Source organism: Myripristis murdjan, chromosome 9 (assembly GCF_902150065.1).
Source record: "Myripristis murdjan chromosome 9, fMyrMur1.1, whole genome shotgun sequence".
Taxonomy (NCBI): Eukaryota; Metazoa; Chordata; class Actinopteri; order Holocentriformes; family Holocentridae; genus Myripristis; species Myripristis murdjan.
In genome coordinates this window covers 394774-412031 of record NC_043988.1, presented here as the reverse complement: position 1 = coordinate 412031, position 17258 = coordinate 394774, and the positions used below count along the sequence as shown (strand labels likewise).

General features: G+C 42.4%; 1 protein-coding gene across 1 annotated transcript in view; it reads left to right on the top strand.

Moving 5' to 3' along the window:
- araf (A-Raf proto-oncogene, serine/threonine kinase) overlaps positions 1-17258 on the top strand; it is a 74790-nt gene that overhangs the window by 12287 nt on the left and 45245 nt on the right. The window contains exons 4-11 of the mRNA XM_030059447.1: positions 1742-1844; positions 10699-10853; positions 11268-11372; positions 11489-11633; positions 12729-12756; positions 12870-13000; positions 14933-15135; positions 15315-15491. Coding sequence (XP_029915307.1) covers positions 1742-1844; positions 10699-10853; positions 11268-11372; positions 11489-11633; positions 12729-12756; positions 12870-13000; positions 14933-15135; positions 15315-15491 — 1047 coding nt within the window. The remainder of the gene's footprint in view (positions 1-1741; positions 1845-10698; positions 10854-11267; positions 11373-11488; positions 11634-12728; positions 12757-12869; positions 13001-14932; positions 15136-15314; positions 15492-17258) is intronic.

Below are 17258 nucleotides of genomic sequence, written 5' to 3'. Positions count from 1 at the left end.
TGCGGAATGTAAACAATGACCACAATGGCGTGTCCAAACTCTCTGGGCAAGTAATAGGGACGTAAACTTACGGCCAGAAGTTCGATGTCCCTGCAGCAGATGCAGATCTTCACACTTACATGCCCAGGGTTACACCACCTTGTGTTCACGTACACCGCGAGCCCCCCTCCTTTCCGCTTCCCGCAGGCTTTGTTATCTCGGTCCGACTTGACTGTGCTGAAGCCGGGTAGCTCCACGTTAGCGTCTGGGATGCTAGTCGTTAGCCACATTTCAGTAAAGCACAACAAACTGCACTCTCTGTAGATCTTGACATTTTTCACCAGCACAGCCAGCGCGTCGATCTTGTTGGGCAGTGAGTTCACATTCCCCATGATTACCGCAGGTACCGTAGGTTTGTATCACCACTTCTTCTCCAGCCGCTTAGCCTCCAGCTTAGTGCCAGCTCTGCAGCCTCGGTACGGTCTCCTCACCTCGTCAGGTAAATGTGGAACCACGCCGACACGGGACTTGGTCTTCAGAGCAAGTAGTTGAATTCTCGAGTAAACGAGTTTCACCGGCTTGGCTACTGGAAGAACAACACTGTTGCCATAACCATGCATAAACCTGTGTATTTGTTCAATGTAACTAATATGTCAAGGGTTCCATCCGCAATTTCTATTGAGCACATACATTATTATTACTTTCCTCTTACTCATTAACTTTTCTTTTTTTTTGTTCTTTTTTTTTTTTTTTTTCTATTTATTAGGCTACATCTCCATTTATTTTTTCTTTTAGGTACTAGGACAATGTGCAATGCAACACGCACTTTATATTCTTGCATAATTGGGTACTCTCTGTATCATAAAATTACCATTGTTGGTATACAATCATCTACTGCAATATGTAATCGGGTAATGTGCAATTTTCACTAATTAGGCACTGGGGCAATGTGCAACGCAACAAGCACTTAATACTTCTATATAACTAGGTACTCTAGGTATCAAATTACCATCGTTGGTATTAGATTATTGTAATATGCAATTGAGTATTAGGCAATCAAAATAGCACTTTATATATATATATATTTTTTTTGGGGGGCAATTTGCAATACAATAATGCACTTTACACTTTAGCACTTTGCACTTTAACCAGCCCCTCGACATATAATTCTAATGTTTAATTTAGTGTTTAAGCTGTGGTGAAATGCGCACGGTCCCCTGAGCCTTGGCCTGTATGTTTTATGATCAACTATGTTGTTTGTCTTGTCTTGTTCTGTTGTTTTGTTTTGTTGTTATTGTGAATGAACGTTGTACAACACCAACCTGCCAATGGGACTAGAGATGGAAATTAGCCACACGGCTACAATCTCACGTGTTTACATTTATATGTGCATTAACATGTACTGTCCCATTTCTTTCTTTTAAAAAAATAAATAAATCTACAAATCTACAAATCTACCGAGTGAAGATCCATAGTCAGGTAGCACACGGAGGTACGAAAATAAAAAACGGAACAACTCAACAAAAAAGTAAACAAAAAAGTAATCAACAAACACGGACATACACGGAGCTGCTGAAAAGGCTGCCACTCGCGTCGGCGCCGGAAGTGAACTAAGTTAATCATCAATCACTTAGATGAACCTTATTGGAAGTGTTTTTGTAATCCAGTTTTGAGCTTAAAATGTAGAAAATTAGAATTTTAAAATGGAAAGTGTTTCTAACTTAACACCTTTTCCCTGTTTGTGCTGTGTTACTCTCTCCAGTCGCAAGAGACTGACAGAATGGGACACCGACATCACTCCTCTGGTTGGAGAGGAGCTTCTGGTTGAGGTCCTGGACGATGTCCCCCTCACCATGCATAATTTTGTAAGTACATGGCAATGAATTTACCCTGTTGAAGGATTGTAGTAGCACTGTTGAACATGTCATATTTTTCAAGAACAAAAAAAAATTGTCTGCTTTTCAATTCTCTTATTTCACATTTACGTCATAACATGAGTGGTGTGTTGCATTCTAGGATCAATAGAGGGGTAGCAGTGAATTTAAAATAGCAATGTTAACTGTTGACAGTTAACACTGTAACCAGCATAATTAGGCCAATATTGTGTAGCATCCGTTGATAATAGCTACAAAGTTGTTACTTGAAGTTAAGAGTTGTGCTTTGATATAATGTGTATGGTGAATAAAGGGGTGAGCAGTGAGAAACTCCAGTGGAGAAGTGACAGGGCATTAATGTTGAAAACACTTAACCTGTCCTGGATATCTGGATAACTAGATGTTTACCTCTGTTGACTGGGCCATATATGATTTTGCAAGATTGTCTTCATAGGATCATCCTAGTGAGTAGTTAGTGACTCGGAGTGAAGCTCAGAGGTCACTAATGTTATCCTGCGTGTTTCTTACTGGGTCATTCCACGTCATTTCACCAAATGGCCCACGCACTTGGGTCTCAAAAAATTCTGAAAAATTCACCAGTTGTTCCTTATGTATCCAATTGATAGTTTTCATGTGATGTCACGGTCCATATGGAGGGCAAAACAATATACCTGCCCACCACCGGCAGGCTTACAACAAGGCAGAAAACACACACTCCTTAAAAATGCCGGACAGTTGTTGTGCGGTCAGGTGCACAAACCGCCGCAGAGAAAAGCCGGGGTTGTGTTTTTACCGTATTCCGTCCTTTAAAGACACCCCCGAGAGGAGAAATCTGTGGATCAGCGCCATCAAACGCAAGTCGGCCCCCAGGGAGAGCAAACCATGGCAGCCCTCCAAATACACACGTAATGCTACACACTGATGACAACGTCCCTGAAACTGAATCATGAATTAATGTAAATTAAAATTCATTTGATAGTGTTAGCTAAATTAGTACTCACCTTTCAGAATGAAGAATGCCTTGTACTTTACTTCCCAAACAGCAGCATTCTTTACCCATCCTGATCGTAAATACCGGTAACTATCGGTGCTCTTATATGCCTTCATTCTGGGTGTTCTGTAGGGTGACGGGTTCTCAATCAGGTAAATGTAAACATCGCCGAAGTCTAGTTTCGGCAAGGACATAGCGGTGTTAAACGGCTCATATACAGCAGCCGGTGCTGTATACAGGTCACAAGTGCCCAACACTTCCACGGACCATCACGGACCTTATGTAGCACAGAGGAGATATGTTGCTCAAACACTCGGTATTTAGTGTTAGTGTATGTTTATGTTAACAATATGTTAAATTATTATTATTTTAAAAATGTAAATTACTTATCAAACAGATCTAACAATTCAGCTACCAATGAATGAGCAGTAGTATGCATGTGATAACATAGATTGAAAAATAAGCCGAAGTGATACCTCTTCTCTGAATAGACAAGCTAGGCCAGTGTTCATAGGTTTTAAATAATGCTATTAAAAGCAATAATCCTAATTTCTTTACTCACTATTCTATTTCCACTACAGTCCATCAAAGTAGCTTTACAAGAACTAGAAACTCAAAATAAGCTCTAAAACTACAGGAAATACCTTGAATAATCCAACTACATCAAACTATTCTTCAAAAAAATTTATTGTAGTGTCAAGAAAAAACAAAGCAAGATATGGCATCAAATAGTGACATACAGTATATGTTTGAGCTGTACACTGTCCCTTTTAGATCAAATAAGAAAATGAAATGAAACTATGCCACAAAATAATGCAGTTTAAAATGCAAAAAAAAAGATATCTATCTAGAGACAAACTCAAAATATCAGTAAAATATGAACTATTTCTGACATTAATATCCTGACAGACTTATTGAAAGACTAAAAAGCTCAGTATTTGTTCCTCCTGTGGTCTGTCCTCTCTCTCCCTCACTGTCCTGCACTCGCTTCAGCCTGTAAACAATCATTAGCTATTAGCTTAAACAGTGAGCTGAAAGAGGCAGGTTTTGGACCAAGCAGGGGAAAATATCGCTTGTCATATTACAGCCTTGTGCTTGGTGAACAAGTGGTGTGATAAATGACTCACTGGCTTTCACTTGAGGAAGTTTTCTTGCTAGTTCTCATCAGGCTGCTGCCTCTCAGGCTGACGGACTGACTGAAAGTTACCGAGCTGCCGCTCTGCCGGCAGCAGGATGCGGACCAAACCACTGTGAGGCATGGGGGGGAAGTCATAACTTTTAAACACTTAAAAACCCACTATTTTACATTTATAATTAGCACCGCTTGCATTGCACTTTCATTGAATATTACTATATTATTCAAAATTTATGGATGGAGGGGTCTTGTCCCCCCCGACACCCCCGAGATTTCCGCCTATGTTTTCACGTACCCCCTGCAATGTGCTCACGTACCCCCACACACTAGCGAAGAAACCGAAACACAAAACAAAATCCTCTAGGAATGGAATTTCTCGGCTCTGCTCTTCCTCTTTGGCAGTTTTGGCAGCGACTTCCAGTGCACTCTTGTTGATACAGCGCCACCACATCGGCGCAATGCTGCAACTGCAGTTAAAATGACATCCATCTACCACGGCGCTTGTCAGAAAATAACAATTTTCCCGACGTCAGAGTTTTGAGAGCCAGGGGCGGCACGAAATTAGGCTGAGGCGGCCGCCTTGTAATTTTATATGCAGGAAAAACCCTGGTTATACATCGTAACTGGTAGGCATTCCAGCCCCTCAAAAATGGAAAAAAAAAATTACACTGGTTTTGTGGTCAACCATGTTTGGGCCTTCAGAAAACAACTTTGTATATGCCCCAGATTCTTGATTTTTTTAGAGCTTTGAGATACATACATGGACTGTTCAAGGCATTAATGGTTGGTCAGATACAGTACAGGCCAAAAGTTTGGACACACCTTCTCATTCAATGCGTTTTCTTTATTTTCATGACTATTTACATTGTAGATTCTCACTGAAGGAATCAAAACTATGAATGAACACGTGGAGTTATGTACTTAACAAAATAAGGTGAAATAACTGAAAACATGTTTTATATTCTAGTTTCTTCAAAATAGCCACCCTTTGCTCTAATTACTGCTTTGCACACTCTTGGCATTCTCTCGGAAACTCTGAGTTTTCCGTTTCACAAAGGGAGGTAACTCAAACCAGAGAAAGAGGGGTAACTCTAGCCTGTTTCACAGAGGGAGGTAACTTAAGCTCTCGGTCAGTTACCGCAGTAACAGACTCCATGAAAGTAACCTGGTCAGGACCAGGTTTTTCTCATGTGTCCACCCTTGTGTGTCCGCCTTCTTTCAGCCACACACGGTATTTAACTTCCTCATTCATTCAGTCAGCAGGCGAGTTTTGGCGTGGCATATTAGTACTGCCGTCTGTAATTTAGATAGATAGATAGCCTTTATTTCCCAAAGGGAAATTCTTTTTCACAACCTGTCACAGAAACCAACATTAACAACACACAATGCACAAATAAGCAACATCACCAGGCACCCAAACAACATATGAATAAAGCACAAACACCACCCGACATTGAACAATCACAACGCTCAAGAGGGGCTGGGCCGATACCGCTTAATTGTTAAGTGCTGAGATGGCAGACGGGACAAAGCTCTTGCTAAAGCGTGCCCGTCGCCATTTCAGAGTCCTGTATCTGCGGCCAGACGGCAGCAGTTTGAAGTTTGGGTGGAGAGGGTGATCGGGGTCGGTGGTTATTGTTCGTGCGAGGCGTGTGACTGCTCTGTGGTTGAGCTCAGTGAGGTTGGGTATGGGATGGCTGATGATCTTGGAGACAGTGTGTGTGATTTTAACCAGTTTGTTCCTGTTAGTGGTGGACAGCATGTTATAGAAGCAGGGTGAACAGTACAGGAGGATGGGTTGAATGATGCTGGTATACAGTAGTGACAGGAGGTGGGGGGCAACAGAGGGCACGGAAAAAAAATAATTAAAAAACAGTCAGTAGGCCTTTATTAGAAGTCCATTAGTAGTTAGGTGGCGTCATTTTTTCACGAACATGGCATGTCCTTTCGACAACGATCCCGTGGATGAAGGTGCAGTGTTACTGTGCAAAGAATTAAATATTCGTCGGGAGATGGCTATAAAACCGCGCATAGATGTTTATGCCGAGGTCTTACCTGTTTGAACAATCTTTTTATATTTCATCTTAAGCTGCTGCCAAGTGCGCTCCTCCCCTGCGGGAATTCACCTAAATGAAATAAATTAATAGGCTACCATTCAAGCAGTTTTCCCCTGTAATAAGATTGTGATTGCAACGGAATACATTTAAACTTACGCATTGACCCGAGCAGCAATGTTCTCCCATGCCGTCTCCCTCTCCTTTGCCGCTGCAGCGGTGTTGCAGTTAAAAAAAAAAAAAAAAAATTAAAGCTGCAAGCAGCGTTGGACGGGCCCTCGCCCCCCCGTGCACGTCGGGGACGGTGCGCTTGTCGAAGCGCAGACAATTTGTCTGTGTGTTCCAGTTTTAAGGGTATTTTTCGGTGCTTTTATTGTGAAAGAGTTTTGGGCTTTTATTTTGAAAGGCCGCGGAAGTCCTAGTGTGTGACCGACAGGACTACTGGCAGCTGCTGCATGATCACACCAAAATGCAGGCACACACACTCACTCATTCACTCACTCACTCACTCACTCCCACAAACACACACACATACGCACGTGCACACACACACACACGTGTGCGCACACACACACACACACACACACACACACACGACGCCAACAAAAACCCACTGGTAGTACATTCGCTGCTGGTGCCCCTCTGGCCACTAGCAGTGCCCCTCCAGCAGATGGCGCCCTTAGCATGTCCTAGTGTGTGACTGACTTGAGTAGTGGCAGCTGTGGCATGATCACACCAAAATGCAGGCAGACAGAGAAATCCTCATTCAATCCAGTGGAGAAATCCATAAAACCCACCCCTGTTTGAGGTGTCACAGCTCGGTCACCGTTTGAGTTACAGACTTGATTCAAAGCTTAAACGAGTCACAAGACTCTGATCTATAAATCTCCCATTTACATGATTTTGCTATCTTTTACCGTTTTTGAGTTATGGCAGTTTTAGTTTGAGAGTGTTTTCTGCTCCCTCTGAGCTCTTACAATGGGTGTGTTTTGTGCATTCCTGAGGCAGCTAGAGTGAGTCACATGTCCAGGCAGAGTGCAGAGCAGAGCACACCAGAGTCAAAAATGTTTAAAAACTCTTCACAACTTCCACAAAGTTGGTCCAATCCACATCAAAATTACATATTTTTGTAGTAATTTTCGTCCTCTTTCCATCTGCATAGTTTTCAAAGCAGTCAGACTTTTACTTTAGACTCCAGTGCCCAGTGTCAGCCTCTTCACACCAAACTCCATGGGAAAAAAGGAGGTTTTGGCTCTGGCCACTCCGACTTTGAGGGCTTCTAAAATCCAAACGAATCGAGTAATGACGGAATCTTTAGCAACTTTTGTTCAGCACTGTGTCCTCTGTCATCTGTTAAATTTTCAAGCCGCTGACATTTACGCCCTGGGAGGAGATAGATTTTCTGCAAAGCGGAATTTTGGGTGAGAACGTGAACATTCCAACGCAAATTGCGGACTTTCTGTTGGTTTTAGAGGGGGGGTGTCAGCGTGTGATTTGTAGGGCTTGATGAGACCTACATTTCGGCGTTGGTTTGGTGTTTCTAGCACATTCCTGTGGGCCGCAGCGGCTGCCTTTGTGTGCCTAGGTGGCGCTAACGAGCCCATTTTTGCACTTAGGGGGTCCGTTTGTCCATTTTATCAAATTTTTTGCCAGACCTGGCCTGCGTGCCGAATTTGGTGAGTTTTGGAGCATGTTTAGGGGGTCAAATTAAGGCCTAATGACACACGATAATAATAATTAAAGCTGCAAGCAGCGTTGGACGGGCCCTCACCCCCCCGTGCACGTCGGGGATGGCGCGCGCGTCGAAGCGCAGACAATTCGTCCGTGTGTTCCAGTTTTAAGGGTATTTTTCGGTGCTTTTATTGTGAAAGAGTTTTGGGCTTTTATTTTGAAAGGCCACGGAAGTCCTAGTGTGTGACCGACAGGACTACTGGCAGCTGCTGCATGATCACACCAAAATGCAGGCACACACACTCACTCACTCACACAAACACACACACACATACGCACGTGCACACACACACACATGCACACACACACATGCACACACACACACGCACACACACACACACGACGCCAACAAAAACCCACTGGTAGTACATTCGCTGCTGGTGCCCCTCTGGGCACTAGCAGCGCCCCTCCAGCAGATGGCGCCCTTAGCATGTCCTAGTGTGTGACTGACTTGAGTAGTGGCAGCTGTGGCATGATCACACCAAAATGCAGGCAGACAGAGAAATCCTCATTCAATCCAATGGAGAAATCCAGAAAACCCACCCCTGTTTGAGGTGTCACAGCTCGGTCACCGTTTGAGTTACAGACTTGATTCAAAGTTTAAACGAGTCACGAGACTCGGATCTATAAATCTCCCATTTACATGATTTTGCTATCTTTTACCGTTTTTGAGTTATGGCAGTTTTATTTTGAGAGTGTTTTCTGCTCCCTCTGAGCTCTTACAATGGGTGTGTATTGCGCATTCCTGAGGCAGCTAGAGTGAGTCACATGTCCAGGCAGAGTGCAGAGCAGAGCACACCAGAGTCAAAAATGTTTGAAAACTCTTCACAGCTCCCACAAACTTGGTCCAATCCACATCAAAACTACATATTTTTGTAGGAATTTTTGTCCTCTTTCCATCTCCATAGTTTTCAAAGCTGTCAGACTTTTACTTTAGACTCCAGGGGCTTAATTAGTGCCAAAAGTCAGCCTCTTCCCACCAAACTCCATGGGAAAAAATGAGGTTTTGGCTCTGGCCACTTCGACTTTGAGGGCTTATAAAATCCAAACGATTCGAATTAAAAACAAGTTTTTAGCAACTTTTGTTCAGCACTGTGTCCTCTGTCATCTGTGCAATTTTCAAGCCGCTGACATTTACGCCCTGGGAGGAGATAGATTTTGTTCAAAAGTGGAATTTTGGGCGAGAACGTGACTTTGCAACGCAAATTGCAGACTTCCTGTTGGTTTTAGGTCGGGGGTGTCAGCGAATTGTAGGGCTTGATGAGACCTACATTTCGGCGTTGGTTTGGTCTTTCTAGCACATTCCTGTGGGCTGCAGGGGCTGCCTTTGTGTGCCTAGGTGGCGCTACCGAGCCCATTTTTGCACTTAGGGGGTTCGTTTTTCCATTTTATCGAATTTTTCACCAGACCTGAGGTGCGTGCCGAATTTGGTTTGAGCATGTTTAGGGGGTCAAATTAAGGCCTAATGACACGTAATAATAAGAAGAAGAAGAAGAAGAAAGAATTACTACAATAACAATAGGGCTTCGCGCTGTTCCAGCGCTCGGGCCCTCATAAAGAAAAAACGAAGCAGATACAATAGGGCTTCGCACTGTTCCAGTGCTCGGGCCCTAAAAAAACATGTTCAAACTCGCTGTATGAATGCATTAAGATTTCCATTTCAACTGGGGTGAAAAACGCAGCCCGACGCTTCCCCGTTGCTCACTCTTCCAGGCACATACACTGCATAGCTGAATGTAATTGACTTTGTTCATACATCACTATTCTTACGTTTTAGTGATTCAGACAGAGGTCAGACACGCACCCCCCCAGCAACGGCCCCCGAGGCGCACTCAAAATTTCCACGCGGGAATTTTCTAGTTTACAGCTGTAATGTCCGGGCCACACTGTCTATACCTGAGTTGTGCCTGACTGCCATGGAACCTCTCAGTTTTCATTTCGGTGCCCATATTAACAAATCAGAGCAGCTACACACCCTGCATGAGCAGTGCATCTTGGGCATGACTCAAGCCTTGCTGAAGTGGCACGTCAGTTAGAGTTTCGGCATGGTGTCTATTTTCTCTATGAGAGGTGGACAGCTCCCAGTGGCAGAAATAATCTGTCTTTCTGAGTCACATTAACAGCATACCAGCAACATTAAATAGCTGACACCCTTAACTGATATCTGTAGAATATGTCAAAGACATGAAATATGATTTTCTACAGACTATATTAGCATTTGCATTGAGAAAGTGGAGGCTACAACTGTGTGGGTTTTTGTAAATGGTGAAGGTGCCAGTCTTGGTTCCATGTTGCTGCGACCTTTCATTCCAAAAGGACACTAGTCATTATGAAACTCAGTATAAATAGATAGGTGTTGTTTGAATTTGAGATACTAAAGTGCCCCTAGGTGTGAATGTGTGTGTGAATGTCTTTGTTTGTCTGTCTGCCCTGCGATGTGCTGTCGACCTGTCCAGGGTGTTTCCCCTGCCTTCCACCCAGTGAGCACTGGGATAGGCTCCAGCAACCCCCGCGACCCTTACGAGGATAAGCAGTTTGGAAAATGAGAAAGGATGAATGAATAAATTTATCAACATTTTGATTCACATTTTTTTTGCATTTTTATTGAGCATTAGTATATTTCGATAATTATTGTAATTTTCATATTGCCCAGTGCAGTGTTAAACCCATGATACAGAACACTGTTTACACTAGTATTTAATGGTGTTTGGTCATTATGTACACATGCTCTGTGCCCCTCAGGGCATTTAACATAGTTAGTTTTAAGACTATGCAAAGTTCAAGTAAAAATCTGAAAATCAACTTTACAATGCTTTGTAGATGTTTATAGATGAATTACAGCATTGATATATTGATATACACATTATATTGTTATTAATTTAAATGAAGGCTGTCAGTATAGCAGTGAACATTGACCTGTTTTTTTCTGTGCAGGTGCGGAAAACCTTCTTCAAGCTGGCTTATTGTGACTTTTGCCACAAGTTTCTTTTTAATGGCTTCAGATGTCAGACATGTGGCTACAAATTTCACCAGCACTGCAGCAGCAAAGTCCCTACTGTGTGCTTAGATATGGATACCATGACCAAGCGGTGAGTTTGAATAGACAACCCTAGTGCCATGTGGTGAGCCGGTTAAGTTATATTTGAGAGTGCACATCCTCGTATTGCTCATATGACAGGCATTTACCAACAAAGCCAAAGCATGCATTCAGCAGATAGACAACATACCAGAGAGGGCATCACGGCTGCTAAATGTCATTTGCCTGCTATGGAAAATCCAGCCACCACACCTTGGAAGCAAATCTGGGTTTCTTCTGGGTTTTTGTGTGGGTGATTTAACGCAGTATAAAATGAGCACAATCTGCTAACTTGTTCAGCGCCACACAACCAGGACCCCTCAAATGAATGTGTCCTATGTCAGTCCCCTCTTTCATCATGGCTCATATAATGTCCTTGTGTGTTCATTGTTTCCACATGTTGTCATATCTGTTGTGTACTGTCCAGGTGTGATCCCAATCCCTGCCCAGATGAGTACCCTCAGATATCCATACTATTGCCAGATAATTCCATATCGCAGAGTGACATAGCCTTAACCCCAGAGCCTGCTGGGTAAGCTCCCTTATATAGCTAATGTGATCCATATGCAATTGGAAGCAAGGCATTAGGCACCTAAAATTGACTCTGAAGTGTAAATTGTGATTAATCCGCTGTTGATTTACTATCAGGATGGGTCTGCTGTCCCCAACTTCGGCCTTCCGCTTCCCTATGCCTGGTGGAGAAGGCCAGTCTCTACAGAGGCATCGCTCTACCTCCACTCCCAATGTTCACATGGTCAGCACAGTAGGCCCTGCCGGTGCTTGCATCATAGAGGTCAGTTGGAGAACACTCAACATTGATAAACTCACCATACAATAACACTGCAAGCAACTTGGTTGATGGGTTCTGAGTGGCTGTGGGCAATGTGAGAGGCTCAGATTGCATCACAGTAGTCTCTCGTTAACTACATCTATTGTACAAATGTATTTTTGCTGCATCGATGTTGTCTTTCATAATGTGATTAACCTAGTTAACCTAGCTATCAGCAAGTGCTAATTAAGTAACAAAAAGCTAAAATTTACTTCAGAGATTGCCATCAGTTAATGCAACAGATCCAGCCATTAGTTTTGAGACATTTATTCCTGTAGCCTTTCAAATAAAAGTTGTATGCAGGTTAGAAACTTTGAGTCGATTTAATCAACCTTTTGTCCATTTTGCACTAGACAGACAGAACTGTTGTACATGAAACTGTTGCGGCTGACCTTAAAAAGATAAACCACAGCCAACTTTTCCTGGCCAACACGTTTGTTGACTGTTCACATAATGGCTGAATTTCCCAGGTCACTCTACTTGACCGAAGAATAGACTTATGGTAACTTGAGCATTTGGCTCCAACAGCATAGCAGTGGCATTTTCACACTGAATTAGGTTTTGAGCAGTTATTTTAACCAAGGAGTTTTCCCTACAGGTCTGGCCTTTAGTGCCGACAAAAAACCATTTGAAAGAAGACGTTCTTGCGCGAGTGGAATTTTTCAGCTTTTCAAATAAACATGCTGTAAATGTTACGCCTTTTTTTTGTTGTTGTTGTTCTGAATCAGTTCCATTGTTGCATCACTGCTTTGGATTCACTTCTATCAAGGTTTTGGCACAGAAAAGAACTTAATTCTTTTGTAATCAGTAATACTTTTTCACAGTGTGGTCCCATTCTCCCTCAGAACAGACTCCAAGAAATGTTACCAAGTAACCAGGCTGTCAACAACATCTCAGTCTTGTTGCTGAGCTCTTATATCTCCAGACCAACCAAACTAAGGGTGAATTTCTCCAGGTCTTGAAATAACTGCTCATGTTGACCCCTAAATGCAACCATGGATCATCATCTCCTGTTAAATAATCAGATGTAATGTTATCATGTTTTCCTCCTCCTTTTAGGAAGCACTAAAAATCAACAATACAATGGGTACGATTTTGATTTTTTTTTTTAACTTACATTTGAGAGTCAGTCTTTATTTTGTAATGCTGTTTTTCTCCTTTTGGGTTCATTTCTTATTGTGCTGTCCTGCATCGCCACAGGTCCTGAGCCTTCACCAAAGCCCTCCACCAGCCCACCCTCCTCTCTGGGCTCACCAGGGAGGAAACCGCCTAAATCCCCTTCAGAGCAGAAGGAGCGCAAGCCCTCCTCATCTGACGACAAAAAGAAAGTGGTATGTTATCTCCAAAGAGGCAAAAACTGCCACTGTAGAGCAGTTTTCCAGCAACCACGGCTACGGCTATGTTGAAGGGCCATTGGTGAATTGTCTACTCACAGATAGTGGCTAAATATATAATTATAAGGCTACAAAAATTGGAGATGGCTGAATACGATTGTTGTGGTACATAGGTCAATTCAGTGATTTCAGTATGCTCTGCTCAGTTCCGCTGTACCAACTAAAAAGTAGGCCAGTCTTCTACTAATATTTTTATGTGGGGCTTGTGTGTGGCCCCTTTTCACATGCAGTAAATGGGCTATAAACTATTTATTTTTGAATTATTTAAATGCAGGATGGGCGGCAAGGTGATCTAGTGGTTAGCACTGTTGCCTCCTGGTTTTGATTCCCGGCCGGCCGGCCAGGGTCCTTTCTGTGTGGAGTTTGCATGTTCTCCCTGTGTCTGCGTGGGTCTGCTCCAGTTTCCTCCCACAGTCCAAAGACATGCAAGATAGGTGAATTATAGATACTGAATTGCCCCTATGCATGTGTGCATGAATGTACGTATTTGTCTGTCTGCCCTGTGATGGAATAGCGACCTGTCCAGGGTGTTTCCCATGCCTTCCGACCAATGAGTGCTGGGATAGGCTCCAGCACCCCCTGAGACCCTTACAGATAAGCGGTTTTGAGAATGAATGAATGAATGAATGCAGGCTTATATGGCTACTTTGTATTAAACAGGGCTTCTGCCTTGGTCACCCTTTTACTTTTCCAGTAGTTAGCCTATGTAAAAGTAAAAGCCTATTTGAAGGATAATCTACATGTTAAATTATCATAGGCTTTAAATGTTAACTTACCCAAATCACAGTCTTGGCAAAACAGTTGAAGTTCACAGCTAAGCTAGGTCTAAATCCTGAAGACACTATCCCACAGTAAAGCATTATTGTCTTTATATGACTGTGAGCTAAGTGGCGCCAGTAAAGAGATCCGTTTCACAGGGTCAGTCTGTATTCCAACTTGAGAAGGGTTGGCTCTGTTAACCTTATACCTTTGCAGTACCAAAGCGTTGGTACTTTTTGTCACTAATTAACAGGAGCTTTGGATTTTCCTTTTGCTAAAGGTCCACGTGTAGTTCCAGTTGATGTTTTTGGTCTCTGCTTGACAATGTGGACTTACAGGCACCAACAGGACACCGGTGGAAGGACTTTTGCATTGTCACTCATTGTTTACTCACTTAAGTATAGCTGAAGCAACTGACAGTGATGGCTGGAAGCCACCGCATTTAAATTCGTTTTGAAGTAGAAGCAATTTGTTGTTAGCCTTGAAGCATTTGAAGAGGCTGAATGGAGAAAAACAAGGCAAGGTCTAAGGTGTCACATGAAGAAATTCAGAGGGAGCTTGAGGGAATGAAAAGAAATGAGAAGGAAATATTGCTTTGTTTTAGGGAACTGGGCTGTGATGATCTTGATCCTGACCATTGTCTAGTAACAATGAAGAAACTGAAGCAAGATTATAAAAATAAGGGATCACAACAGCAGATGTGGAGTGAACAAACTTTAATGATCCAATGTCAGTTGCCTTTTTCTATCATTACTACAAGTCTCCCCTGAAGTTGAAACACAAATAAGTAGAGCTAGATCTATAGCTAGTTCCTTCTTGTTCCCATTTGGGCTGGTTCTTGTTTCTTGTTGTGCAGTGCAAAAGATATGAATGTGTATATGGATTAACATAGTCAGTTTACTGTCTATAAGCATTAGCTAGGGATGGTCATTATCTGGCGTTATTTGTCATTATCTGATCAGACACTATAGTTAGCAAGCTAACTCACTTACATTATCTAAATTCAATTGGTGGTGTGAGTGATTCATTGACCTGTTCCCACTCAAAATCGACAGAGAAATTAACTAACATAGTACACTGCATTCACCTAAAAGCCCTCTGTTGTCTCAGCACCGTGGCGGCTACAGAGATTCAAGTTACTACTGGGAGGTCCACTCACGGGAAGTCACCATCCAGAAGAGAATAGGAACTGGCTCTTTTGGGACAGTCTTCAAGGGCAAGTGGCACGGAGATGTGGCCATTAAGATCCTTAAAGTGACAGAGCCGACACCTGAGCAGTTACAAGCCTTTAAAAATGAGATGCAGGTCTTACGGTGAGTAGATGCTATCTTTGTCACAGGTAACCTTATTCCACTAGAAAGTGTCTCCTGCTAAACAAATGGAAAAAGAGCACATACCCCACCAGATAGTTTCATAAAGGAATAGTAAGGGATTTGGAATTTGAAATGATCATAAACTAAAGCTGATGTGATTACCAATGGTCTCTTTGCAGGAAGACTCGGCATGTCAACATTTTGTTGTTCATGGGCTACATGACAAAGCCAAACTTCGCCATTATCACGCAGTGGTGTGAAGGCAGCAGCCTGTACCGCCATCTGCACGTCACTGAGACAAAGTTTGGCACCATGCGGCGCATTGATGTGGCCAGGCAGACGGCCCAGGGCATGGAGTAAGAGATCATTTGAATTCCTGTAAACACTAGGGGTACACCCATACCACTTTACTCTTTGCTGATAGCCATTTTTAGCACTAGCTGTTCAAAGTGTCTGTCAATGCAAGGTTTCCTTACAGTACACGAGTTTTAATGAGCTCCATAGATTCAGACAGTTGTCAGGTAGAGAAGTGACATCAGTTTAGGTGTGAAAGAAAAGAAAATCATACACTATTGAGCGTTCCTTGCAGTAGGATGATAAAAGCCTTAATTATCCCCATGGGAAAATTGATTTATTACAGGTGAGAAATAATAGTATACAGCAAAAAAGAATACATGTCATAATGTAGTGATGTAATGTAATGATTTGATCCAGTGTGTCATGAATATATCAAAGAGTGACTACACTCCAAAAAACACAAGTGTCTATGAAGCCTGAGCTCTTATTGTGAAAAGTACAGTCATAGGCACCAGGCTGCATGCTGAGTGACAAAGGTAATCACAATGGTGCTGATCAGGTGTGCCACTAAAGATCATTTTTTAATTGATTCATCTATTACTTTTTTTTTTTTTTTTTGATAAATCAATTGATTATTAACTAAGTAATCATATTTACTTATTCAATATGTTATTTTTATTACTCAATTAATACAACACTTAATTTACCCAGAATAAATATTAAAATCTCTCTCATCAGCATTTCAATATCAGGGTTTCCCCCAGAACACTTGCTAAGCCTGGTGGTCGGGCCGCTGGGGGGGTTTACTCCAATAATTTAACATGTTAAATTATTATTATTATTTTAAAAATATAAATTACTTATCAAACACACCTGTGATAACATAGATTGAAAAATAAGCCAGAGTGATACCTCTTCTCTGAATAGACAAGCTAAGCCAGTGTACTGCTGTTAGCCAGTGAAAATAGAGCAGAGTGGCGACTCTTCACTTTGTTACACAAATCTATGTCAGTGCGCTGCGGTAGCTGGAAATCTTCTGTGCCTTTACCAGACATACAGAACAACATTTCATTCAACTTGTGTAAAATTCTGCCATATTCCGTGTAGCGGCGCAACTTGGTGGGCGTTACCCTGGTAATTTCTGCTCTGACGACGTGCTAACATCCGTGCTAACTCGCACTGGCTCTGCCTCATCATCGAGCCGCGGCTCGGTCGGTTCGCCGGGGATGCACTCCCCTCGGCCTGGGGGTGAACGAGCAGGCTCATCGTCTCCTCCAGTGCTCCTCCAGCTTCGGAAAAAGAAAGTGTTCACGTATCGACCATAAGATGTCGCCATTGCGCTTTCAGCTGTATCACCAGATGTGGTTAAAAGCTCTATATACTGTCTTTGGTATCACTGTTTCTGGTGCATAAAAAAAACTATTTAAAATAAATAAACAAGCGACGCTTAGCCTGGCGGGGTGGCAAGAAAAGCCTGACGGCCCGCGAGGCCTATAAAGCACTGTCTCTTAAAAGCAAACAAACAAACAAACAAACAAAAAAAAAACAAACACTATTAATAATGATAATATTAGATCCTATTTGTCAGATTCCTGATCAGGAAAATACTGGATCTCAAATTCAATCCAAGTTCTAATCAAGTACTTTTGTACTTGACTTAAAACTGTATGGCGAATGTATTTTTGCACGAGTGTGGGGCAAGAAAAATAACTGAAATGGTGTATAGACTGTAACAACAGTACGTTTATGGCATGGATGACACGTGGTATAATGTTGCATTACCATAACAGCAGTGGTGTAGAAACACCTTTTAAAATGGGGGTTAA